Source organism: Panicum hallii, chromosome 9, assembly GCF_002211085.1.
Source record: "Panicum hallii strain FIL2 chromosome 9, PHallii_v3.1, whole genome shotgun sequence".
Taxonomy (NCBI): Eukaryota; Viridiplantae; Streptophyta; class Magnoliopsida; order Poales; family Poaceae; genus Panicum; species Panicum hallii.
In genome coordinates this window covers 57,458,791-57,478,403 of record NC_038050.1, presented here as the reverse complement: position 1 = coordinate 57,478,403, position 19,613 = coordinate 57,458,791, and the positions used below count along the sequence as shown (strand labels likewise).

At 49.8% G+C, this 19,613-nt stretch overlaps 1 protein-coding gene across 1 annotated transcript; it reads left to right on the top strand.

The window, feature by feature from the left end:
- Positions 1 to 15,607: 15,607 nt before the first annotated feature.
- Positions 15,608 to 19,197, top strand: LOC112873194. Its single transcript, XM_025936211.1, has 4 exons — positions 15,608 to 16,174; positions 16,269 to 16,630; positions 18,164 to 18,590; positions 18,696 to 19,197. The coding sequence occupies exons 1-4, from the start codon at positions 15,824 to 15,826 to the stop codon at positions 19,062 to 19,064; spliced, it is 1,509 nt and encodes a 502-aa protein (XP_025791996.1). The 5' UTR covers positions 15,608 to 15,823; the 3' UTR covers positions 19,065 to 19,197.
- Positions 19,198 to 19,613: the final 416 nt, after the last annotated feature.

Below are 19,613 nucleotides of genomic sequence, written 5' to 3'. Positions count from 1 at the left end.
GAAGCCAGGCCCCAAGTCGAACAACGGGTCATCGCCCGAGACCCCAACGCAGCAACAACAATGATGGCGTGGGTGGAAGCCAGATCACCGGTGGGAGGCGACAGCCACCTCCGGCAAACAACCCGAGGCAGCCCAATCCTCCACGTCACCAACCTGATCTTCGTCAGAAGATCAATGAGGGGCGCGATGCCCGGTCAGTCCTCGACTCAAGGCGACGGGAGCGCGAGGTAGTCGAGCGAGACGAGGCTGACTGCAGCGATCGTTTCCCCATGTTCACTGCGAGATTCAACAACTACAAGTACCCGGAGGGTTTCAAGCCAATTGGCATTACCAAGTATGACGGCAAGCAGGCCCCCCAACAATGGCTCCGCTGTTATTCCACTGCTGTTAAGGTGGCTGGCGGCTCCAACACTACCAAAGTCGTCTACTTTCCGATGGCTTTGGAGCCAGCACCGTTGACTTGGCTGGAAAGCCTCCCCAATGATTCCATCGACTCCTGGGAAGGGCTTAAGAAGGTTTTCATCGACAACTTCCAGGGGGCGATAACTCGAGCAGGCACACGGCATGACCTTGCTCAGTGCAAGCAGGAGCGTAATGAACTCCTCCGATCCTACACCCGTCGTTTCTTTGATGTACGGGCAACCATCGCCAACATCTCGGAGGAGGACATCATCGACTGTTTCTACAACGGCCTCACAGACCCAGGTATATATCGTGATTTTGGGCGTAACAGGCCGAAAACAGTTGCAGGATTACGCGACATGATGCACGACTGGTCCGAACAAGAAGAAAAGATGCGCGAGAGGTTCCCAAGACGCACCGACCTCAACCAGAAGCGCAACAACGACAACCGGGCTGGCAAAGGCCAGCAGGACTTTTCGGGTTCATCCCGAAAACGCAAGCCAGACGACCTTGTCGCGGCTGTGGAACGTCCTTCGCGTGGCAAGAAGTCGACCACGCAGGAGCAGTTTGAAAAGCTTCTGCAGAAGAAGTGCCCGTGGTGTGTCAACTCTAAACACGCAGCGATCGACTGTTTTCAGCTCAAGTGTACCTTCAGCTCTCCTGGAAACAGCAAGAAAAACAAGTCGATGGGCAGAGAGCCCGAAGACGAGGAACAGGAGGATAAATCAGAGACGCCCAAGTTCCAGGATGCCTCCAAAACCGTCAATGTCATCTTTGGTGGTGACGGAGATTTTTGCTCCAGGCGAGAACAAAAGTTGCTGCTACGAGAAATTCTATCAGTTGAACCGGCGGTACCACGACCGCTCCGATGGTCGGAGGTCCCCATATCATTTTCCCGTGATGACCAATGGACCAGCTTTTCCGAGCCTGGGAAGTTCCCACTGGTGCTGGATCCCGTGGTCGCAGAAGTCAAGCTTACTCGGGTTCTTATCGATGGTGGGAGTGGACTCAATCTTATCTCCGCTAGCACGCTGAAGAAGATGGGCCTGGACCTTACCAACAAGCTCACTCCGAGCAAAGCTCCTTTTTACGGTATTGTCCCTGGCAATGCCGCGCACCCGCTTGGAACAGTCGTTCTCCCAGTCACTTTTGGGACGAGGGAGAACTATCGTACCGAGTTCATCAAGTTCGAGGTGGCCAGCTTTGAATCTTCTTATCATGCTATACTGGGAAGGCCGGCGCTCGCCAAATTCATGGCGGTGCCACATTATGTCTACTTACTTCTCAAGATGCCAGGACGCAGCGGCGTGCTCACGCTCCGGGGTGACTTGAAGAAGTCTTATGATTGCAACCAAGAAGCCATCCAGTTTGCATCGACTTCCAGCGTGCCAGATGCTTCCGACGAAGTACTCGCGGCCGCACAGCAACTCTCTCAAGCTGAGCTGGACATCCCGACGAAGAAGGCGAGTAAATCGGGCGTCAAGTCGACGGGCGAGGTGGCTCTCAAGACGATCCAGCTCCAAGAAGGCGATTCATCTAAGACTGCCATCATCGGCGCGGGCTTGGGTGACAAATAGGAACTTGCGCTCGTCAGTTTCCTGCGGTCTAACCGAGACATATTCGCATGGAAGCCATCGGATATGCCAGGGGTGCCCAAGGAGCTGATCGAGCATAGTCTTAATGTGTACCCACAGGCTGTACCAAAGAAGCAACGACTTCGTCGTTTTGCCCCCGATAAACGGGAGGCTATTAAACGGGAAATAGCTAAACTCCTCACGGCTGGATTCATTAAAGAAGTAATCCACCCAGAGTGGGTTGCTAACCCCGTCCTTGTACTAAAAAAGAACAAAGAATGGAGAATGTGTGTCGACTATACCGATCTCAACAAGCATTGCCCAAAGGATCACTTTGGGCTCCCTCGCATCGATCAGGTAGTCGACTCAACTGCAGGTTGCGTATTGTTATGTTTCCTTGATTGTTACTCAGGTTACCACCAGATCGCTCTCAAGGAAGAAGACCAGATCAAGACCGCGTTCATCACCCCGTTTGGGACTTATGCCTACAAGACAATGTCTTTCGGGTTGAAGAACGCTGGCGCCACCTATCAGCGGGCAATTCAGATGTGCTTTGCTGATCAGCTACACCGGAACGTAGAGGCCTACGTGGACGACGTGGTTGTGAAAACTCGAAGTCCCGAGGGCCTCATCGCGGATCTGGAGGAAACTTTCGCCAGCCTAAGGAAGTACCGATGGAAGCTTAATCCGACTAAGTGCGTTTTTGGTGTTCCGTCAGGAAAACTGCTCGGGTTCATAGTCAGTAACCGGGGCATTGAGGCCAACCCTGAAAAGATTACCGCCATCACTGATATGGAGGCACCTGCCACAATCAAAGATGTACAAAAACTTACAGGGTGCATGGCAGCTCTCAACAGATTCATCTCCCGGCTCGGGGAGAGAGGATTACCTTTTTTCAAACTCTTAAAGCGTCAGGATAAGTTTCACTGGACAGAGGAAGCCGAGCGGGCTCTGCAGGATCTCAAGCAACACCTACAGTCGCCCCCAATCCTCACGGCTCCATTACCGGGTGAGACCCTTTTACTTTATATTGCGGCAACTACCCACGTTATTAGCAGTGCTATTGTTGTCGAGCGCTCCGAGGAAGGCCATGCTTTCGGCGTGCAGCGGCCCGTATACTTTGTCAGTGAAGTACTCTCGGAGTCTAAGGTGCGCTACCCGGCGGTCCAAAAGCTTCTCTATGGCATATTGATTACTTCGAGGAAATTACGCCATTACTTTGAAGAGTACCAGATCGTCGTGATCACAGACTACCCGCTGGCGGATATCCTACACAACCAAGACGCCACGGGTCGTATTTCAAAATGGGCAGTGGAACTGGGGGCTTTGTCGATCGACTTCAAGCCACGAACTGCAATCAAGTCCCAAGCTCTAGTCGACTTCATGGCTGAGTGGAGGGAAAATCAAGTCTCAACTCCAATTGACAAGCCAGAGCATTGGACCATGTACTTTGACGGTTCTCTCAAGCTCGATGGCGGCGGCGGTGGAGTTTTATTCATTTCCCCGAGAGGCGAACAACTCAAATACGTCCTCCAAATTCTCTGGGAGGTATCCAACAATGAAGCCGAGTATGAAGCGTTGCTTCACGGGCTCCGTTTGGCGATATCACTAGGGATTAAGCGACTACTTGTATATGGCGATTCACTCTTGGTCGTTCAGCAAGTCAACAAAGAGTGGGACTGCAACAAGGTGACCATGGAAGCTTATGTACAAGAAATACGCAAGCTAGAAAACAAATTTTCTGGCCTAGAAATTCACCATGTGCTGCGGGAACACAATGTTGCTGCCGATGCCTTATCCAAGCTGGGATCAACCCGAGCTCAAGTCCCGGCAGGGGTATTCGTTCAGGAGCTGACGCACCCGTCCATCAGCCCTTCACCACCGGTTTCCACCGCCACTGGCTCCGTACAACCAGAACGGGAGGTACTGCTGGTCGGTGAGGACTGGAGAGGACCTTTCATCGACTTCATCCGAGATCTCGTCTTACCGACCGGGATGGACCCCAAAAGCGCTGCTGCCGCTCGCCTCATGCGACGGAGCAAGGGGTTTGTCCTAGTCGAAGACAAACTTTATCGACGCGGTGCACGATCTGGAGTACTCATGAAGTGCGTCACAACAGAAGAAGGCCTGGACATTTTGCGAGAGATACACGAGGGCGAGTGCGGTAATCATGCAGCATCACGCACACTAGTAGGCAAAGCGTTTCGGGCCGGCTTCTGTTGGCCCACCGCCGTGTCTGACGCCGAGGACCTGGTACGAAGATGTCAGAATTGTCAGTTCTTTGGCAAGCAAATTCATGTCCCGGCCCACACTCTCATCACTATACCGCCTTCCTGGCCGTTCGCTTGCTGGAGCCTCGACATGATTGGGCCTTCACAACAGCGCCAGGAGGTTTTACTCATGTTCTGGTGGCTGTCGACAAGTTCACCAAATGGATCGAGTTCAAACCAATCGCCAAGCTCACTCCTGACAGGGTGGTTGACTTCATCTCCGACATCTTGCATCGGTTCGGCTTCCCCAACACTATCATCACCGATTTGGGTTCAAATTTCACGGCCAACCAGTTCTGGGAATTCTGTGAAAACTCGTCCATCGAGGTCAAGTACGTTTCGGTGGCACACCCAAGGGCAAACGGGCAAGTCGAGCGGGCAAATGGCTTGATCATTGATGGTCTCAAGAAGAGACTCTACGATGCCAATAGCAAGAAGGGCGGGAAGTGGATTCACGAGTTGCCACATGTCATCTGGGGGCTCAGGACTCAACCTTCCAAGGCCACAGGGCAGACCCCGTTCTTCCTTGTCTACGGCTCCGAGGCGATTCTTCCAGCAGATATCATGTGGAAATCCCCAAGGGTCGAGATGTATAAAGAAGGCGAGGCGGACGAAGCACGACAGCTGGAGTTGGACTCTGTTGAAGAGGCTCAATGCTCTGCTCTCGTTCAGTCAGCCCGTTACCTACAGGGAATCCGCGATATCATGACCGCAACATTAAGGAAAGGTCATTTAGCATTGGCAACCTCGTCCTTCGTCGCGTTCAGGATGAGTCGGGTTTGCACAAGCTTAACTCAAGATGGGAAGGACCGTTCATCGTCAAGAGGGTTACAAGACCGGGATCTTATCAACTTCGGCACCCCGATGGTCAGGATGTACCCAACTCGTGGAACATCCAGCACCTGCGACGGTTCTACCCCTAAGCAGACCCGTGTCCAATTTCTGTATGCGTCAATGGCAGTTTTACTTTTCTGGGTCGATTTGGCGGCTTTGTGCCACACAACCCGAAATGTAAATTCTTGAATACAACGGTGGCGGCTGTTGGCCACGCTTCAATTTTATATAAAATCGACTACTTGCCAGCGGCACATGGGTCGTCGCGATGCTAATCGCGTTTCTTTCAAACTGGTTACGCCCGTCTGGTTCGGGTTCTATCTAACTCGTTTGGCTACCCCTGCGGTGGTCACACCTAAGGGTAGTTTTCGACTGTTTGCCATGAGCATCCTAGTCATCGCGCCACAGACTGCGCGTTCCGGGTCCGAGTGGATCCTTTTTGGCAGGATCTTATCTAGCTCACCCGATGAGCTCTCGCGAAGGGCTAAATCGACTACTCTTTGAGTTGCTGCACTCAGAGGTAGCACGCCTATGCTTCAAAGCAGATGGGGCTTTTAGTCTGCACATAAGGCTACAAAGGAACAAAGGTGGTTTCTTATATTACAAAAGTCTTAAGTACTAACGGTTCAATCCTGGACCATATTTCCTACAATTTTTTCAGCCACAGGCCGAACCTCTAGCAAATACTCGCGGAAGTTTTTATCAGAACAATCTGCAGCTGCACCCTCCGCGAGTACTTCTAGCCGCGCCTTTGGCCAGAAGGACTTTACAAGGCCTAGGGCATGGCCCACGTAAGATGTGGCAGCCTCGGTGACGAAATTGAGGATCTTTTGTGGCGCCCCGCGAAGACGATCAAGAAGTGGTTGCCCATCTTCCGCACCGTCTTCCTGGGGATCCACCATCTCTATGAGTTCTTGAGCTGCCACCTTCAACTCATCGAGTTCCTTCTGGCGCTGCTCTTTTTCCTCGCCCAGAGTCTTGATCTGCTGGAGGCAGTCGACTAGTTGCTTCTCTGTGTCGGCCATCACCTTCCGCAGACCCTCGACTTCATCTGCGCGGCGATATAGCATGTTCTTCAAATCAGTAAGCAATTCCTCCTTATAATTTAATAGCTGCTTAAGTTCTGCGATGATAAGCAGGTTTCAGATCATGAAGTTATCGACTACGGGTATGACTCCGAGAATTGAGTTCAACATACCTTGATGGGTTTTCCGCTGTTCCTTGAGTCGGCCTTGGAGCTTGATGATATTCCGCTCGAAGCTGGCTCGCTCCTGTAGCAGCTCGTCAATACGCTTGGTGGACTCTTCCAGTTTCGTTGCAGTTTTCTGGTTCATGTCCTACATGTTTTTGGGCGTTAGAGGATATCGATTTCATCATACAGTTACCAATGGTCTAGTCAAGACTCACCAGAGCAAATGAGTCGATCGCCTTGATCATTTGGCGCAGGTGGCTCAGATCATCCCCTGGGCGGTGCACCTCTTGGAGTATATTGGTGTTTTCCCCTACAGGGGTCGGCAACTCGGGTGCCTCGCAAGAAGCACCTGCACCTTTCACAGTTGACGGTTGCGAGGTCCCTGCAAAGGACAAGTGTTAATATAGCAATGCTTGTGACACAAGGCAGTGGGATCGTTTACCTGCACCGTCGGCGGGAGCGGCAGTGGTAGCCTCGACTTGCTCATTGCCGGGGGCTTCGGGTTCTGTGTGCTGGAGCTCGGGTAGTGGTGAATCAAGCATGATTACATCTGCCCTCCCTGCTGGCTCCTGCGCGTCGGGCTGCCCAGACGACCGCTCGGGGGCTGGTGGCGCCAACTCGAGTTCTGGCGTCACCTCAGCTGTTGATCTGCTTACGACAAAGCACAACATTTTTACTGTGATCTTTACACATGGCTAAGGGCAAGGTCCAAGGCATTACTTACATCTGGGATCGCGTCATTGTCGGCTTCCTCAACATCAGCTTCAAGGGTTTCTTCGCCATTGTGCTCGTGGCTGGAGGTGCAGGCGTGCCAGTTGATGCGGCTGGCAGCGCCGGCGTAGCAACGGCTGCGGCCTTTTCTGGTGGTGTCAGGGCCGCCTCAGTCGAGGGCACGACTTCTCTTGAGGCAGGGCCCGACACGGCGATCGTTACCTCATCGGCATGAGACGGTGCTGGGTTTATTCCATCGGCTTCTGTAGGTCTGGCATCCGGAGCCTCACTTCCGGTGGCGGGCGTTTCAGCTACCCTTTGATGCTGGGGGCTGGGCAATGAAGACGATGGACTGCAAAACAGAATTGTCATCAGTGTTCTGCACAACAACTCGACAGTTTTTTTTTAGTTCGTCAAACACTTACCCGGCAAGGTCAGTGGCGCTGGCTTTGCGTTTCCTCATATCTCGACGTCGCCGGGGAACGAGAGGTGCGTCGTCCGACCAGTCCACGGATGATCCGGAGGAGTCGTCGGCTTGCACCCTCTCCCCAGCCGCCCGGCTGCCCGTGGCTGATTCGCTGCCAACAGTTTGTTCTTTCTGTGCTTTGGCGGCACTGGGCAGCGTATGGTAAGGCCGGGGCAGATCGGGGTGTGGCGGGTAACTCCGATATAATGCTGATGACTCCTGTATTCAGACAAATCGACAATCAGTTAGTATCAACTCTTCAGATTAAGGGAAGAAGTCGAGAAGTCGAACACTTACTGCTGGTGGTCGATTCTGGGCTGTAAATCCCGCTGGAACATACGGGACGGCATCCACATCCAGCAGAATTCGCTTAACACGAACAAGCGCAGCATCATCTCCAAGCTCTTCTGCGCACATACGGGATGGGTCTTCAGTACCCATGTACTCGAATCCTAAGGTGTGGCGCTGTTGGATGGGTTGAATTCGACGTTTGAAGAATGATAACATCACAGACGCCCCGGTTACCCCCATCTCTTTGTGTGCGGCAATCAACTCAAGTAGCTCTTTTACTTGGTCCATCTCGGCTTCACTGGGCTCCAATGTCCACTCGCTGCGTTGAACAGGAGGCCTGCCGGACCGCACAGGGAGTTGGGGGGCATGGTTCGTAATGTAGAACCATTGGTGTTTCCACCCCGGGACATTGGAAGGAAATTTGTAAGAAATGTATTTGTCACTAGCGTGTTGCCTAAGCTGGATTCCAGCACCCCCAATTGTAGAAGGATTTTTTGAGGTGGGTTGGGGCTTCATGCGGAAAAGATAGCGGAAAAGCGCCCAATGGGGCTCAATTCCGAGGAAGGCTTCACAAAAATGGATGAAGATGGAGATATGGCAGATCGAGTTGGGGTTGAGGTGTTGCAGCTCAATCCCATAGAAATAGAGAAGACCGCGGAAGAATGAGCAAGTGGGGAGGGCGAATCCCCGTTCAGAAAAAGAGCAGAAAGAAACAATCTCATCGACGCTTTCCATGGGGAAGGGATCACGAATAGGAAGGCGCCAATTAATGAGATCCCTCTCTTGAAGCAGACCTCCCAGCACTAAACTTGCAAGATTTTGGCGAGAGCACTTAATAATTGACCATTCGCTGGTCGCCGCCTGCGCTTCCTTCAAGTCTTTTTGGTTGATCTTCTTCGGCGCCATTTCCACCCCTTTTCCGCCACGAGTTGTTCGCACAATGCTCGGGGGCTACAGTGGTGGGCTCGAAGTTTTTCGACTATGCAGGGCGGCGAGAGGGCGACGGTAGGACAAGCCCTAGTTGGGGTTTTGTTTTTTCTGGTGGCGGCGTTCGATCTGAAGGCACAGGAAAAACCCTAATTGATTGCGGGGTTAAAAAACCAGTGCTCAGGCAGTGGTTTACTATGTGAAAGGTGAAGCGTCGCGCAATGGGATTAATTGGACACGGGTAGTTTTTTGGTGGATTTTTCGGCCGGTACTTGATTAACCATTTTTTCAGGGTTAATTGTCCCGAAAAAAGAGGTTTTTTGAGTTTCGATTTCAATTTCTGCCAATTACATCCTCTTAGATTATATTTTACCAGACGGGAACATTTTTGCCACGACCTTTGGGATCCTTTTTTCCAAAAGATTTGGATTCAAGGCTCGGGGGCTGTGGGACACGTGGCGTCAACTACTTATTTTTCGAAAGTACTCGAAGGTTAAGAGGAAAAGAAGACTCAAGACTAATTTGACCCTCAGCCTGATTCTTTGATTCAACCTAAGGCTCGGGGGCTACTCCATATGGAGTGCGATTATTCATCGCACCCCATGTAAAAAAAAGGGGAATTCGGGGCAGGAGCACCTCATAGCTTCGATGCAGTCAAAAGAGTACTCGAATTGCAGTTTCAAGACGGAGCTTCGAAAGAAGTCGAAGATGGTTTCGGAAGTACTCGAAGAGTCTGCAGTGCTCAGCTACGAAGAGCTCGGGGGCTTGTCAGACCCGGGGCCACGGGGCTGTGTACATTAAGGAGTCCGTATTGGACTAGGGGATAGGACATGTCCTGTACCTCATTTATGTTGTATTCTACTCGCATGCGGAGTAGAACTAGTCGATACAGAAGGAAACTACTCGAGTTGTATTCCTAAGCTAGTATCAGGCTAGGATTCATGTAACCCTGTCCCCCCGGATATATAAGGGCGGGCAGGGACCCCTTTCAAAACATAAGATCACCAGATCAACACCAAGGCAATACAAACCATCATACAGGACGTAGGGCATTACGCATATTGCGGCCTGAACCTGTCTAAATCTTGTGTTGTCTGCACCTTCGAGTTCCTGATCTCGGCGCATCCCAACCTAAAACCTACCACCTTGGGTATACCCCTTGGTGGGCAGCCGGATAAAACCCGACACATAACTAGACCATGCAGGCTTTGCAAAAGGTTCAAGGTTGAGCTTTTGCTGAAAAGCAACAAAGAGTAGGTCCTTATTTTATATTTTAGCTTTCAAGTTCTAATTCTTTTAACCATTCTAGGTAAGCACCTATAGCTACTCAAGCAAGGTAGAGTCTTTAAAGCATACATCAGCATTACTTATGAACAACATTTCTCTTGTTACTCTATGTGGCAAAAGAGTTAAGCAGTCTCAATCTTCGTGAGAAGCGGACGATTCTGAATCGAATTTCAAACTTTGCAAGGTAAACCTAACTCACACGCTTGAAACACCAACAGGTCGTTCCGAAGCAACCATTTGCCTTTCATTCCGGGTCGTGAAACAATGCCACCACAAGCGACTGCTGGACCATACGCACATCCAATGTGCAGGACATACGTCTGTAGCGCGACTACATGACCGTATTCCTGTCTGCTCTGCAGAACGTATTCTCACAGTCGGTGCGTGAAACATAAATAAAAGTCGAGTGGTGGGAGACGAGTCCACTTGCCGGGCCGATTGGTTACTAGGCTTACCGCTTACCATATTTCGCGGCATGTGGCTAGTACTTTCAAACGCTTAACTGCCACTACCACACACTGCGACCTTATCCAAATTCATCAACACAGACGGGGTATCACTTCCTTCCATGAATTTTACACATAACCCCGTCCGTCATCCTTATAGTGATTGCAGGAATGAAGATAATCAATTCCTATATCGCGCGAGTGACAGGAAATCACTCGACTTCTACCGGTCCTATTAGCATAGCACTAGTCGGACTCAGATTCTAATGTTCAGTACATTGGTTCCTAGAGATATGCATCTAGGGTTTCATTACAATTCCTAGACTTAATGCATAAATATAGATAAATACGTAAGGTTGCAGTGTAAAGAAAGTAATGGGATATGTACGGGGCTTGCCTCTACTGGTGGGGCTGGAGTCAGGGATGTTAGTATTATTATCTTCCGAACTTTGGTTCGGGGCTTCAGATAATCCCTTGGTGACGTTCCTTTGGTCTTTAGAAACATCCTCTGCAGACTCCTAGGAGATCTTGTAGGTACCGCTTGCGAAAATAGTCGTATCTACATGCAATGCAACATTACATTCAAAGTGTGCACATAAAACTATTTTACCTTACGATAAAATTGCAATCCAACACTCATTTAACATACTACTCATATAACGATCAAAAAGATCAGAAACTAACTTGGGTAGAGCTTTAGTTGGACAACTGATTAAAATTGGCTATTTGTTAAAGGTTACAACAGAGTCTATTGGAAACAACAGGGTTCAGTCGATGGAATCGGCAAAGGAGGGAGCTGTCTACTTTGCCTTAGGAAATCGGCTGATTTCCGTTTAAAAGAGAAATCAGCAGGAGTGGTCTCTGGGTATGATCAAAGGGGATTAACCGATTTGGGGTTTACCTGAGGTCAAACCGGTTGATATGGAGGGGAACGTTGAAGGTACAGTACTTCAAGGATAGAAAAAGGAAGGATCTTGCCGATTGGATTAGCAACATGTTTTTGGTCTATCCGATTGGATGTCTATTGGTGCTAGCCGATTGGCCAAAGCTGTATCGGCCGTGCTTAATAAAGACTCTTATTGTGGTAACTTGCCGATCTGCGGTGGTGTGCTTCGGCAGGGGCAGCCGATATGTCATCTAACCGGATGTCTAGCTGATCCTGGCGTGCATCGGCTTAGTCGATTTGTGTTTTTAGCAAACTAGTCGATCTGTGAACATCGGCACGCTAGTCGATCAGTGTATGCAACTATTCAATATTGGAAGTCGCCGATTGTGTAACAACTGCTCGACTCGTGTAGCATGCAACTATTTGATTGCGTATTGGTAAACTAGTCGAGATTGTGAACATCAGCCGAGCTGATATGTGCGCATGTGCTAGATTTGTGAATCGGCACAATGTAGCCGATCAGTGTATTGGTAGACTAGTCGAACTATGTATTCGTACGGTTTGGCCTCGGCGTGTTCAGCCGATTGGTGGGTCGGCTGTGTAGCTAGTTTCCATCCTTAATGTTCTCCTATATCTACTGGGGCACATCAGCCGTGTAGCTGATTGTCCTACTCTGCACTAACTGTGCTTAACTAAAATGTGCTTAAATGTTATCCTAGGTAACTAGGTGTGGTTGTATCGGCTTGATTACGTCAGTACAACAATCAAGTGACGTACAGTCGATGAGGTCATCTAAACTGGATCTACTATAAGAACCCGGTGGAACCGAACATTAACATCGGACTTAAGCCGATGGGACTACAAACATGGAATTAGACTAAAGAGGATGTGGCCGAAGGGCTTGTGCCCAGGAGGATATATTTTACAGATGTGCACCCGATTGTAGTGTGGTTGAGGGTATGTGGCCGATAGGTGTGTGTCCTATGGGTATATAGCTAAAGGGGTGTGTGGCCAATATCTCAGTCGATAAATCGACTGACATAAATGTGCTAACAGAGAAGGTTAACCAATCATCACAACAGTCTGCCATAGGGGCTGCAAATACATCAGGCATGATGCACAATTTAATTTCAGTCAATCTATCAAGGACTTTGACTACCAAGAGCCAATTAAGTCTAACGTCACACAACCAGCAGGTTAAATATAAATCAAATGTTTCACTTTCAGATTAGACTTCTCATATGTTTTAGAGTTGCACAACAAGTCTAATTAAGATTCGAACAAGTGGCACAAGAATTATATTGTAACAACAAGCACACATAACTAAATATAGCTTTAAGTGGTTTATAATTTATTCCAAATCGTACATTATGACTCAAGTGTCACAAGTCTCAGGTATGTTAGCTAAGTTGTACTGGTACGAGCTAGTTTTAACAAGCATACTAACAATACCACGCGTAAGCAATCAACTTTAAAGTACATGCTCATAATTTGAGCAGCCGTACAGAGACACTTGTTGTAACTATAACTCATAACTCATGTTATAAGTATCCAACAAGGGTAACATGACTTACTCAGGAACAAGAATTAGCTACTGAAATTAACAGGTAGGAAAGCACCTTTTAGTAACACTCAAAAAGAAAACTATATCTAGGAACCAAATAAATGCAACAACTTGACATGCAGCAAGGATCTGGTAGCACAGATTAACTTGCATGATAACACACTGATAAGGAGTGTAAAAACAATTTACCAGCATTTATTGCCAACCTAAAGTATTTATTTTAGCCTCAACAAGACAAACTAAACAAAAATAGATTTACAAATATGCACATAGTTTCTGGGCACGAAATTTTTACAGTGAACTAAACATGTTGAAGCAAAACTAAGGTAAAATTTTCAGCATTAAACATGAAGGAATGCAGCTAGAATTAAATTATGAACTCTCTATCAACATACAACAAAAAGTACTCGAATCCTAAGTAAATGAACAGTAAAGTACTCGAACTTTTTACACAAAACTACTCATGGGACATACAACCTAGGTTCCAAAATTCAGCCACAACACATGCATATAACATGAGATACAAATAAAACACTTATTTCCTAATATTTAATCTACATCAGAAAATATACACCTACAGCTCAAACTTTCTAAACAAAAGTAGTCGAATTTTACTTAAGGATTCCAACAAAATTGGTTTGGCATTTTTCTGATTTTTCTATGATTTACTACGATTTTTTAAAGTTTCAGCCAAAGATTTCAGAAAGGTCCAGCGCGATACTGTTCATCTGAGTCAGGGTCTGTGCATATAGGTCCCTGGAACTATTCCTATTGTTGTATGGGGTCCCTGGTCGCAATTTTTGGAACAGAGAGAGCTCAGGGAGTTCGATTCCGGCGATGGGGTGCTTCCCGGAGGCGAGGGATAGGTGGGGGAGCATGAGGGACACGAGGGCTACCTTTGGATGGGCTCGGTTGACGCCGGGGTGGCTGGAGGAGGGCCGACGACGGTGACAGTAACTTGCCAATGGTGGCAGTGGTGCTCCGGCGAGCTCGGGTGAGCGGGGTCGATGGGGAACAGGTGGAGGAGCTTCAAGGGGCTGGGGGCAAGCGATTTTTGGGGTCAGCTCGAGAGAAAAGAGACCGGAGGGGCGAGCTCGGCGTGGGATGGTTGAGCAGCAACAATGGAGGACAACGGTGGTTTCTGGTAGTGCGACCGTGAGCTAGAACCGGCCTTTTATAGGTTGTAGAGATAGAGGAGAGTGGAAAGGGCGCAATGCCGCGGCCCTGGGTGGCTGCGTTGATGCGGTGGGCGGCGAACAGAAGTGCCGGCGAGACTGGGCGGCACTGGCAGCATCACAGGCAACGTGGTACTCGGCGAGGGGGCCAGCAAAAAGAGCTAGGGCGGTAGCTGGGCTAAGGAGCGACGCGTGGAGTGGCTAGAAGCTGGAGGTGGCGCCGGGGAGCGGCCGAGGCTCAGCACATGGCTGGGGAAGCGACGCTGACACCGGCGGCAGAGGAGCAGCGGGCAAAGCAGAGGAGGTGCCAGAGGAGGAAGAAGAGAGGAGGGGGTCCGAGGGACTTAGTTGGAAAATTCAAAAACTTCAAGGACCTCACTGTAAATAGAAATTTTCCATTGATCCAAAGCTCTGATGAGAAAATGGTCAAAATAAAGGTTGTAGAACTTTTCAAATCCTATAACTTTGCTTTAGGGCTCAAGTTCAGAAACCTAAAGCACACTGTGTTATTTTACCATTTTGCTCTCAACTTAAAAATTACATAAGTTTTGTCCTAATGGTATAAATCTTATGAACTTTTGGGGTTATTTGCAAGCATTTAAGGCTGGTAATGATTACTTTTACCTTTTTCACTTTGATCCTTGGTAATTTTTAGATATTACTTTTATACTTCAACTAATTTACATAAAAGGACTTGTATTTTCATAAATTATATAAACATCCTTATTTTGAAATTACCTCCCATCCAAAAACATTTTGCAAAAACAACCCTAGGTTTCCTGTAATTATAAAAAAATACCCTTTTATGTGCATTTAAATTTTTAAAAGCTTTACTTAAACACACATAAGCTTTATACTAACAAGCACATACTTCACACTAACAAACAATGTGCCTAATTTACAAGGACTAGAACTGTCACACCTAGTACACACCACTCCACCGGTGTGACACTTATCCATGAACGGCCAAACTGCCACCCGCACAGGTTTGACCGTTTGACGCACGTGGCTTCCCTTTTACTGCGGCAAGATTGGGGTGCTTCTGTGATTTTCCATTATTTTAGCTTCAGCTTCATCTATTCCATGTAAATTGAGATACTGTAGCGTGAAGCTATTTTATAAACTTATACTAAAATAAACTAGAAGTCAGGTGAATTAGCTCTTTACTGGTGAAGTCGTTTTGGGTGAAGCAGTGCCATACGGCCTCTTAATGAATCTGTGGTTATGAAGAATGCCCGGAGCTTTTCTGTTGAAAAATTGTTGTGAATACAAATAAGTACCCATAAATGATCCATCTCCTATCGGAAACCCAAAGTCCTTCCGAAGAAAACATAAGAGCTGCTCTACAAACAAAAGGATTTGACCCATAAAAAAACAAAAGGATTTGATGACATATGACATGATGTTACCGTTAAACCATTAGTCACGTATAAATACTGAGTTAGTGTCCACAGGCCACAGCTCTAGAAAATTAGAAACCTGTCCTTTTGTACTGTGCTCAAAAAGAAATCCGCTGCCGGTCACATCTCTCTCCGAGACTCCGAGTGCGGTGCACGTCATGGATGACGAGCTGCACCCGCCCGGTACACGCACATGGGCTGATGTGCCGCGCACCAATCCCGATGCGCATTCGTCAACTCGTCCAGATCAGATACATTGATGCAACGCACCGGCCGTCCGAGAAGGGAAAGGCAGGCTCATTGATGCTCGATAGTACTTCGTCGGAACGGATTCAGATGCGCTCGCTCTCACACCTGAATCTGACTCACCCACCCACTCGCTTCCCGCAGCACGCGCAATGGCGGGACGAGAAGAAGCCGCCGGAACCGGAGGCGGCGACGAGCTGACGCTCCTGGGCGTGTGGCCGAGCCCGTTCGTGATCAGGGCGCGCGCTGCGCTCATCCTCAAGGGCCTCTCCTACCGCTACGTCGAGGACGACCTCACCAGCAAGAGCGACCTCCTCCTCGCCTCCAACCCCGTGCACCGGAAGGTCCCCGTGCTCCTCCACGGCAGCAGGCCCGTCTGCGAGTCCCGCCTCATCCTGGAGTACCTCGACGAGGCGTTCCCTGCCTGCGGCCCGCGCCTCCTCGCCGGCGACCCCTACGACCGCGCCACCGCTCGATTCTGGGCCTCCTACGTCGACGACAAGGTACGGTCACTGTCACTGTATCTCGATCCCTACCACTTGTCCTGCACTTGCACAGCAACCTACAACCAGATGACTAACCGGATCGTGCTCGCAGTTGTTCAGCACGTGGATACCCGTGTACAACGGCCGGACGAGGGAGGACCGGGCCGAGGCGGCGAGGCGGGTCGTGGGCGTCCTGGAGGAGTTCGAGACGGCGTTCCAGGAGTGCTCCGGGGGCGGGGCGTTCTTCGGCGGGGACGGCGTCGGGCTCGTCGACGTCGTGCTGGGCGGCTTCCTCGGGTGGCTGCGCGCGTCCGAGGCCATGTGCGGCGTCAGGGTCGTCGACCCCGCAACGACGCCGCTCCTGGCGGCGTGGGCGGGCAGGTTCGGCGCGCTCGACGGCGTCAGGGAGGTGATACCGGGCGTGGAGAGGCTGCTGGAGTATAACAGGATGAGGCGCGCCCTCCGTGGGCTACCGTAGTAGATTCTTGAGGACTCGCCGCCGGTCGCCGCGCGGATAAAGCTTAGTCAAGTCCAAACCAAGAAAGAGAAACCATGTCTCCACAGATTTCTGTGAAGCTCGCGCAGGACTTCGATCCGCTGTCATGATCCAGATTTTCTCGTGCATCGGTGGTTTCTTTTTCCAGATTTGACTACTGGATCCCGATGGCTTTCTTTCCTGTCCTATTATTATTATTATTATCTAAATATTACGACTATTATTAGGGAACCATTTGACTAACATTAGAAGTTTGTCACGGAAGCCAAGAAGAAGCAGCTTCTTCTCCATCGTTGTAGCAACGTGACAGCGACGAAATGTTCATTTTCCACCCGCTTTAACCAAAACACCCTGCATCCCTTCCGGTACACAGCACCACAGTTAAATATGACGAAATGTGTACCGAGGCCAATCTTCCCTTCTCTGTCATTCAAAATCTTCTGTCATCCTCTCTCTTTCTCAACCTAAATCTTCATCTCGCTGCCATCCCAAATTTGCCCCTCATAATTGTCGCCGCTTTCCCATCTCCCTCTCAAGGACTACCGGCGACACAATGGCACTAGGTCGGAAGATGCTACGAAAGCGAAGGAAAAAATCAGGTGATGCGATGAAAGAGTGTACTTGTTGAATTTTGTTGTTACTTTATAGGCTTATTTTCTGGCCTGATGTGGTAGTTCACATGTATAGCCCCACTTTGACTTTACTTGTCTGCACAGTAATTTGTTTCTTTTGCATAAGATATAGAACCGGTACTAAGTATGAGCAGAAGAGGGCATATCTGCCTTCACAAACATACTTTACTAGAGTGCGAAACCAAAAAGGCAAGGGTACCAGTGCAACAGGGCGTCCGTAATGAATCAAATCGGTGCAGGACAGGTCCGACTCTGACCAAGAAACAATCGATAAGGAGGTACTGTTCTTGTATCTTTTGCATCACTTATATATTCAGCGTTACTTCTCATTATCTTTGTTTTGTACAATTTGTCCATTCAGGACTGTGAAAGCTTGGGTGTAAATGGAGGAAGAGGATACAAGAGAGTCCAAGCACCTCATCCTGATAAAATTGAATCAATGTAGAAGAGACGGTATATAAGTCCAGTCTCAGTGCATGGTTTCATTGCACAGTTACTAAAATTGAAAATTGCTAACTGAGCCAAAGGAGTGTCATTGTGATGAAACTACTCTCTTGTCCCATAAAACTCTCCCTCGTCTCTCATAATTACCCCACCATATTAATAAATTTGCTGACGTCACCCAACATTTAATATCTATAAAACTTCTTATGAAACACCAATGAGACGAGACTGGTATAATGCCATCCACACTCGCCGTCAGTCTCACAGCATCAAATCAGGGGGGAAAGAAGTCAACTACTGTCTACTACGGATTAGCGTAGTCTGACCGCAAGGCTTCATCGATGAGGTGGTGAAGAAAAAGCTCATCCACTTGCCATCACCAGCCACCGCAGTATCAGACTATCAGTGTCGATGTCTGCAGTAAATAACCCCATGTAGGGTCTGCTATTTAAATGCCCAAACTGTGAGGCTAGCTAGTCCTGCACAGAGACAGAGCAAGATAGGCCTAGTCACAAGCCAAGAGTCAGTAGAGGGAAACCTTGCAATGGCGGGGAAGGAGGATCTGAAGCTGCTCGGCCTGGTGGTGAGCCCGTTCGTGGTCCGCGTGCGCATGGCGTTGGGCATGAAGGGCGTGAGCTACGAGTACGTCGAGGAGGACCTGCTCAGCAAGAGCGAGCTGCTCCTCGCGTCCAACCCGGTGCACAAGAAGGTGCCCGTGCTCATCCACAACGGCAAGCCCGTCTGCGAGTCGCTCGTCATCGTGCAGTACGTCGACGAGCTGTTCGCCGGCCCGTCCATCCTCCCGACCGACCCCTACGAGCGCGCCACCGCCCGCTTCTGGGCCGCCTTCGTCGACGACAAGGTATGGATGCGCACGCGTCTCGGAACTTTGCATTTCTTCTCTGCTCGCGAACACCACGTGCCTGCTGGTACCGACGGAATTGGCAGCGCCTTGATTGCATTGCAGCTAGTTCCGGCGTGGATCGGCATCCTGAAGGCCAAGACGGAGGACGAGCGGGCGGAGAAGGCGACGGAGACGCTCGCCGCGATCGGTCAGGTGGAGGCGGGCCTCGCCGAGCTCTCCGACGGCAAGGCCTTCTTCGGCGGCGACTCCATCGGGTACCTCGACGTCGTGCTCGGCTCCTGCCTGTTCTGGTTTGAGGCGCTGCGCAGGATGCACGGAGTCGGGATCATCGACTCCGGCAGGACTCCGCTCCTGGCCGCGTGGGCGGAGCGGTTCGGGGAGAGCGCGGAGGCGAAGGGAGTGGTGCCGGGGGCGGACGAGGCCGTGCAGTACGCCCATAAGCTCGCCGCCGCCACCGCCGCCGCGAAGTGAGTCGAATCGGTTCGGATTGAGCGTGTGATGAACACGATGGGATTGCCAAGTGAATGTTCAAGTCTGATGATCATATCATGTGATTCTGGTGATCTGACGTGCAATAAATTGAGGCGTTTAGCATTGATGCGTATTGATCTGTGCAGTTCTTCCGTAAGGATAGGCCGGCTAACCTTTCCCGTTCCTTTAAAAAGGCGTAAACGCCTATTCCATTCCTGGAGGAGAATTTAAGCTTCGCAAGTTCAGAAAGCAGAGGGCAAACTGACAGAGACGCTCGACCCACCGAGACACGACGACAGCGAAAAGTAATCGACACTGCGCTAGGTGAACATCCAGAGGCGCAAAGGCCAGCCTCACGCCTGATTATCTCCAGCATGACAGGCGAAAATGTGGACGGCAGGATGCCACAAATTTTCTTCGTTGGCGAATACTAGCGTTGTCTGTGCCTAGCACGAATACGACTACACGAGCCGCTATAAGCGCAGACGGGCCGGGCCCTCATTTCCTTGGTCTGATCACAAGTCACCCTGTCGATAAAAAGTAGTTGCC